This window comes from Ochlerotatus camptorhynchus, unplaced genomic scaffold, assembly GCF_037179485.1.
Source record: "Ochlerotatus camptorhynchus isolate MF236.1 unplaced genomic scaffold, CSIRO-AGI_Acam_v1.1 ptg000070l, whole genome shotgun sequence".
NCBI lineage: Eukaryota > Metazoa > Arthropoda > Insecta > Diptera > Culicidae > Ochlerotatus > Ochlerotatus camptorhynchus.
In genome coordinates, this window is record NW_027040560.1 from 2,374,471 (window position 1) to 2,382,477 (window position 8,007).

The 8,007-nt window shown below is 39.1% G+C and overlaps 1 protein-coding gene across 1 annotated transcript; it reads left to right on the top strand.

Annotated features, from left to right (window-relative positions):
* Positions 1–6,039: 6,039 nt before the first annotated feature.
* Positions 6,040–7,421, top strand: LOC135697269 (uncharacterized). Its single transcript, XM_065216892.1, has 5 exons — positions 6,040–6,118; positions 6,422–6,527; positions 6,590–6,771; positions 6,826–6,998; positions 7,061–7,421. Exons 1-5 carry the CDS (start codon positions 6,074–6,076, stop codon positions 7,203–7,205), a joined length of 651 nt encoding a protein of 216 aa, XP_065072964.1. The 5' UTR covers positions 6,040–6,073; the 3' UTR covers positions 7,206–7,421.
* Positions 7,422–8,007: the final 586 nt, after the last annotated feature.

The following is an 8,007-nucleotide window of genomic DNA, read 5'->3' on the forward strand; positions in this document are numbered from 1 at the left end:
TTCCTTTTTGCTCACATCTTCGCGATCCTGATGATGCTTCGACCGAGTCAAACGTCAAACAAACGCAAACGCTTCAGATTGATTTTATCGATGATGATGATGGTGATGATCATGATGACTACATATAGGTGTTCTAATGTGTCAAATTTATGATTCTGCCATGTTGGATTTTTGTATGGGACAGAGACTGATTTTTTTTACAATTCGCTCTAAAATAGCACTTTTTTACCCCGCCATCTTCTCGCCCATATAGTGATAAAGCTGTATCACCATGTTATACTCACTATGGTGATGATGACTGGCAATGATGTGAATTGGGAACAATGATGCCAGACTCTAGGAAAACCAGCCCAGTGGCAAACGCGTAGGCAACATATTATACCGTGACAGCGGGCCCAGCACAGCAAAATAAACGATTTGAGCCCGGGACATGCTGCCTACTGTCAAACGCTGATGTTGGTATATCCCTTGTCACTGGCCTGAGGAAAACTGCCATGTATTCTCGCATGTGTTGCCAATTCAGAGAAAACATCCCGCATAAACGCGAACCATCACATGACCTTACCGATAATGGTTATAAATTGTTTATAATCCCTGCTAAACTTCAACTGAAATGGTTATGGAACTTTACATGAACGTTTGTGTGATAAAGTTTTAACCTTATGTATTATGGTTTTTTGGAAGCGGACCTTACAAATAATGGGTTGTTAAGAACCATTACCATTCCAAATTCTTGTTTTCTCCATACATTTTCGGAAAGAGAACTATATTAGAACGTTTTTACTTATGGTTTGAGAACATTAATGGTAATGGTTATGGTAGTCAGTAAGGTCCATTAATGGTTTTGTATTATCGCTCAACTTTACGTGAAATATATCGTGAATTGGTAATCAGTAATTTACAGGCAACCAATTCGCGATATATTCCACATAAAGTTGATCGATGTTACAAAACCATTCATGGACCTTACTGGTTACCATTACCATTACCATTAATGTTCTCAAACCATAAGTTTAAAGGTTTTAGTATAGTTTTCTTTCCGAAAATGTGTGGAGAAAACAAGAATTTTTAATGGTAATGGTTCTTAACAACCCATTATTTGTAAGGTCCATTGGTCATTCCAAAAAACTATAATACTTAAGGTTAAAACTTTATCATTAAACGTTCATGTAAAGTTCCATAACCATTTCAGTTGAAGTTTAGCAGGGATTATAAACAATTTTAACCATTTTAGGTAAGGTCAATTTATGGTTCGCGCTTATGCGGGATTGCATTTGCCGTCATATTATTAGCTTTGAACGGCTTTAACAGCGAGCTTAACAGCATGTTGCGGCTGTCAGTTGAAACGGCAATATTTAGAGGAGAAAGAAGCGATTGTACGACTTTTACCCAAAAGCTATTTCCTCGAAAGAGATTTTTCCCTAAATGGAACGATTCCCCGAATGTATTGTTTCCCCGAAAATTCTTACATTATAACTCCAGAACAACATGTGAAAAGGGCATACAAGCTTTTTGTAAACAAACCTTTGTAGGCCCTTTTCTCACCAACCGAGGGTCGCCCCCGCAAACCAGCAATATCATCGGGAAAGAGAAAGTGTCCCCTAACCGGTGATGTTAAAGGTTTGCGTTGGAGTCATATGGGTGGCGAGAAAAGGGCATAAGAAGGTTTGTTTACAAAAAACTTGTATGCCCTTTTCAGATGTTGTTCTGGAATTTAGATTAGTATCAAAACGATTCTATAATATTCCCGGAATGAATAATTTAGCCCATGGATCAATGAAAATGCTGAGGTTTTGACAGAACTGTGTTGTGGCTACCACAGTATTTTACATTTGATCGCTCATATACAGAAGCATGCTGTGGTGGGTTCAAAACTTGAACATATAAATTCAAGAACAACATGTGAAAAGGGCAAACAAGCATATTGTAAACAAACCTTCTTATGCCCTTTTCTCATCACCCATATGACACCAACGCAACCCATCAACATCACCGGGTAGGGGAAACTTTCCCTTTCCCGATGATGTTGTTGGTTTGCGTGGCCAACCCTCGGTTGGCGAGGAAAGGGCCTACAAAGGTTTGTTTACAAAAAGCTTATATGCCCTTTTCACATGTGGCTCTTGAATTGATCAATTGGAACCACTTCAATCGAAAAATTCGTACCTTTTTGTGCGAAAAATAGCAAAGTTACGTATCCGATATTTATTGATAAATTAATGAAATTTGACTTTCAATCATGCTTCAGATTTTTCTAATTGATGTGTTCTGATCATCAACAACCTCGTCGATTTTGCCCCTGATCTTTTCGGTAAGGAAACCTACTCCCCCTAGCGTAAGTGTGAAAATTGAATAGAAGTTTAAATTTAGCGAAGGGACAATAATGCAACAGTACTAGTCGAACGCACACTTCTTCACCTAGCTCATACATTAATGTATGAGGGGACTTGAGTTATTTCCTTAAATCCACTGGCAAAAGAGTGCGCGTTTGACTTTCTCATATACTTACTGTCTGCGACTGAGGAATATGTCTAGCGACGTTTATCACTACCCACGTTGTCGAAAGCATTTCCAGGCGATGGTATGATTTTCCTATGTTTCGAGGGGTGCATCGATTAGCTTGGGACCGAAGATACCAGAGCTGAGGCAAAATGTTGAGCACGTTTCTTAGGGACCTTCTTGTCTTCTTGTCACGTGATATACTCTGTCTTGCAATGAGCACTCATACATAGGATTTCCAGTGAAAACTAGATGTATCAGTGCTCATTGCAAGGCAGCGTATATCACGTGATATACGCTGTAATGTGAACGGGGTATAAGACCACTGGGTCCCGAAGAAAATCATTATTATTTTTGGCTCACTCAGTACCAGAACAACGGTCCCAAGCAGTCCCAAGCTATTTCACTCACTTTAAGACTAGTAGGTCCCGAAGAAACGTGCTCAACTTTTTGGCTCAGCTCTGGTACTGTCTTCGGTCCCAAGCTAATCGATTCACCCCTCGAAACATAAGAAAATCCACTAACCACTCATTTTATCTGTCAAACTTTCATACACGGCGAATGAGAACAAACATTGTGTAGTACTAGAATATTGACTAGAATAGAATGCATGAACCCGCATGCAAAAGTTATGAATTGGTTCGTGTCTGATTTATTCTGGACAAATTATTTTTTATCTAGATCAAAAGATCCTATGGTTTTGACAGTTCGGATCACTGCACATTTAAATCGGTCGTTTACGATTCTCGGGCATAAGCTCGGGCATAAGTCAGAATTAAGTGTCATGTCGGCTTGTCGGTGGTTTTTTTTACATTGGGGCGAATGTCTTTCAGGTGAATGGTATTTGGGGGAATGCACAACGCCATTGGGAAACTGCTACAAAACAAATCAGGCATAACATTTGATAACGGCACAAAAGCATTTGTAAACAAACTTTCTAAGACCCTTTACACGCGAACAAAAGTAGGCCCACGCAAACCAATACCACTTTCGGAAAGGTGATAGTTGTCCCTATCCGATGATGTTGTTGGTTTGCGTGGGCGTGCTTTAGTTCGCGTGTAAAGGGCCTTAGAAAGTTTGTTTACAAATGCTTTTGTGCCGTTATCAAATGTTATGCCTGAAATGTCCAGGAGAAATTGCCGGCAACTTAACTTGAGTCGTGACGTCCATCAAGTTGACAACGTCAGATAGAATAATAGGACAGAAGCAAGCCACGATTTGGAAGAATTTTTTAAATTTGTTATTAGCTCAGTGTTCGGAAAATCATTCTCAAATCTCATTCATTGAGCCGCCCTGCGAGAATGAACTCGCGTGCGAATGCGGCAAACAAAATTCACGCTTGAGATTCTCATGCATATTCACGCGCTCACACTCACAACGCCGAAAAATCATTCCAGCTTTAAACTCATAAAAACCACTCAAACGTCAATTGATATCATTTCTATTCATGTTGTGTTAGTTTTCCAACCCCTGATGCACAAACAATAGTAATAGCAATGAATAACGCCAAAATATAAAGTAATGAATTTTTGAACCTGAAAACTCATCGGTGATTTTTGCGACGTTGAATTTTGCAAAATAATACCAACAATCAACACGAAACTAACGATTTTAAATTGGCTCACCACTTTAGTAGCCTATTGGTCCCAAGCAAACGATTAACGTACCCTATTCTAGTTGAAATTCTATTACTACACTATGTTTGTTTTGATTCGCTATGAAAGTTTGACAGATAACATCAGGGGTGTGTGGATTCATGCAGAACATGCAGGGGTGAGTGAAATAGCTTGGGACTGCTTGGGACCGTTGTTCTGGTACTAAGTGAGCCAAAAATAATAATGATTTTCTTCGGGACCCAGTGGTCTTAGAGTTACCTCTATGGTAATACTCATACACAGCAAAAAAAAATGTAATATCGATCAACGTAATTCAAGCTGATGTATGAAATAATTATGTAATAGCAAAAAGCAGGTACAATATTACATCAATTGATGTAATTTTGTTCGCAAAATCGATGTACATCGTACAATGTGATATTACACAACCAATGGATTGACCTGGTTGCAGCAGTTTGGATGTAATATTCAACATCTTTTTTTGCTGTGTAGGCGCATAAACTCATGCATGAGATTTGAGTTTTTGAGTTTTTTCCGAACACTAGCTATCCTAGTTAAAGTTAAATGAATCACAGGTCAATGACAGTTTGATCACAGTTTGAATTGAAAAATCCTAAAATTGTCTTAAAACTAACTGAAGTGAGTAAAACCCGAGATAAACTCTTATACCCTATCCAGCTTTCCATGCTCGGTAATGGCGACCTGTTTGTATGAATAAATGTATCCTTCACTGTGCTTTTTGACACTAACTGGAGGGCGTATGTTGTTCCATTTTCTTCTGTTGCTGGGAGAGGGAAAGGGAGGGGTCAAAACCCGAACATCCAGATAGTGTCAAAAAGCACAGTGAAGGGTGCATTTATTCATACAAACAGGCCGCCATTACCGAGCATGGAAAGCTGGATACTGTGGACCCCCGGTAATGTGACCGTTTTTAATCTGGGCACTTGGATTTCTGATCAAAGCACAAAACAGACATCTGCGGAAAATATTTATCCTAGCCACGAACACGCGTACAAAATTTATGAGTTGGTTCGTGTCTACACAGCAAAAAAAGTTGTTGAATATTACATCGAAACTGCTGCAACCAGGTCAATCCATCGGTTGTGTAATATCACATTGTACAATGTACATAAATTTTGCGAACAAAATTACATCCATTGATGTAATATTGTATCTGCGTTTTGCTATTACATCATTATTTCATACATCAGCTTGAATTACGTTGATCGATATTACATTTTTTTTTTGCTGTGCAATCTATTTTGGACAAATTATTACTATGGTTTTGACAGATGGGATCGCTGCACATTTCAATCGGCCGTTATGGATTCTCGATCAAGAGTTAAGTTTAAGTTTCATGTCGGTTTTACACCAGGATAAAATCGAATTTCGCTTTTTACCGATCTGCTTTGATGCTACTCAAATTTGGGTAATTATCAATTAGCGTGCTCCTCTTTCTCCGGTTCTAAGGAACAGAGGAAAATGAAACAACATACGAGTGTCAAACATTACAGTAAACGATGCATTTTAAAAACCGTGCAAGCCGCTAATGCCGAGCGTGGGTAGATAACTGCACGGCGAATGAGAACGACCCAAATTTGCGTTTAGTTCACTCATAATCGCCAAAAGTGCAGGAACTCAGCGATGAGTAAATTTACCTCATGTTTTCCCAGGATTTTCCAGGGAAAAATTCCCGAATTTGAGAAAAGTAAAGATTGGATTCACTCAGTCTATTGGTACTACTCCGAGGCTGAATAAAATTTTCTTCAATTTCCTCATTTTCCGGCTGATTTTTTAGGTTTTCCACAGGAAACCGAGAGACAAATTTTACTCATGGCTGAGTTCCTGCTTTTTTGGCGAATATGAGTGAACTAAACTCAAATTTGGGTTGTTCTCATTCGCCGTGCATGGATATTATTAAAATAAAAAAAAACTTTCTCTGCGTATTTATCAGTTGAAAAATGGCCAATCTTGAGAAAACCAACAACACTTCCCTGTCCGATCTGGTAAGTTTAATCATGACCCACTCTATTCTCTCTAAGGCTCTGAACCATTTGGTGGATTATTTTAACTTTTGGTTAAAATTTGACAGATGGAAAGTTATCGATTAACCCTGCTATCCGAGCGTGGTTACTTCTGACAGACAAGAAGTTAAATTTTGACAACTGTGGCTCGAAAACCGATCGATCAACAGCACGGGGATTTTCGAACATAGAAAATAACTTTCGAAATGTCACTTTTAACCACGAGTTAAATTTAACTCGGCAAATGGTTCACAGCCTAATAAAAACGAATATTTCTCCAACCAGCAAGCCGAAATCGCCAAGCTTCAAATCGACACGCAAGCGTGCATAGAGCAAATCAAAACCAATGCTCAAGCCACGGCCAATATTAAAGTGGAATCTGTGTCCAAGGGTGAGCCAGCGCAATGCTTCAATGGTTCTGGAAGTTAATATGTTCTTTTTTCTTTCTTGCAGATCAATGTGCAGAACTTGAGTATAAACAGGAATGGGCAATTTTTTTCCCTGGTTTAGTAAGCGCTACGACACCCGTAAGCCAAGCTCCTCAAGAGCTAGTAGAACTTCGCCAACAAGTGGAGCTGGCAGAATCGAGAATGACGGAGTACTCGGAATCGGTTTGGCAGTTGTTCGATGAATCAGTAAGGTGATGCTGGTTTTCTTAATGAACAGATTACTCCAGGGTGTTCTTCCAGGTCAGCACCAAGTGGGAGGATGTCAACTCTGCACGTCGTCGTGTTTCAGAATTGCGACAGCAATATCTTCAAATTACGACAGAATTGAAGCGAGTACGCAGTACCATCGAGAAGGACAAACAAAGGGCAGCGGAAGACCGCAGAAGAATGGCGGATATGATTGAATATATGAAGTATTATATATGAAACATTGAATCATGGAGAGTTTTGTTCAACTAAGACATGAATCTTTCAGAAAGGTCAACGTTCAGAAGAGGATCGAAAATGACAAACTGAAGCAAGAGGCAAAGAGCCTAGATGAAGAGATTGGACATTTGGCAGGTGAGTTCAACATCTTGAAGTCAAGAGTTTCAATGGACGCACCATTTGACGAGGAATAAGCGCTACCCATGCTGGACTGCTATTACAATTACCTATTACCTACTACTAATCCAAATTTTGATGGATTAATTTCCACTTGATATAATTTATTATCTTTTCAACAAGCAAATTTTGAAGAAAAAAAAAACAAATTAAAACTGAATTAAATACTGAACACCGTCGACAGTATAAATTCGAAAAATCATCTGCCAAATACTTGTTTGGTAATATTTTCTAAAAACTGCTGCATAAACTAATAAAAGTTAAAATTTAAAATTTGTGTAACAAATTAAAATACATTTACTTTAAATTATTAACATAATCAAAAACTGGTTTCATTTTTGTAATTATAGTTCTTTTCATTCTAGATTCTAGATCAAGGGGCAAGACAGTTCCTAATCATGAGCAAATAAATAAATTTAGCAATTAAATTCCCGTTTTTCCGGCTGGGTAGCCACCCTGCAATGGCGGATAATCCGTGCTCAAGTGGTTGATAGCTTGAGAGAAGTATTCAACAGCTTCATCAATGCTGGGTATGTGGCATCGCCCGGCAACACTGGTCAGTAGGTAGCGGTATCCTTGTGACGGCGGCAAAGGACCAACCAGATCAATATGAAGGTGTTGGAAACGAGCCTTCGGTAGGTCAAATTTTCCCAACGGAGAGACGGTATGTCGATGCACCTTCGACCGTTGGCAGTCGACGCAGTGTTTGACAAACTCATTTATTTCACGGTTCATAGCTGGCCAAACGAATCGCTCGGAGATTAACTTCCTGCTGCCTAGTGCTCCTGGGTGAGAAATTCCGTGTAGGCATTCCATGAT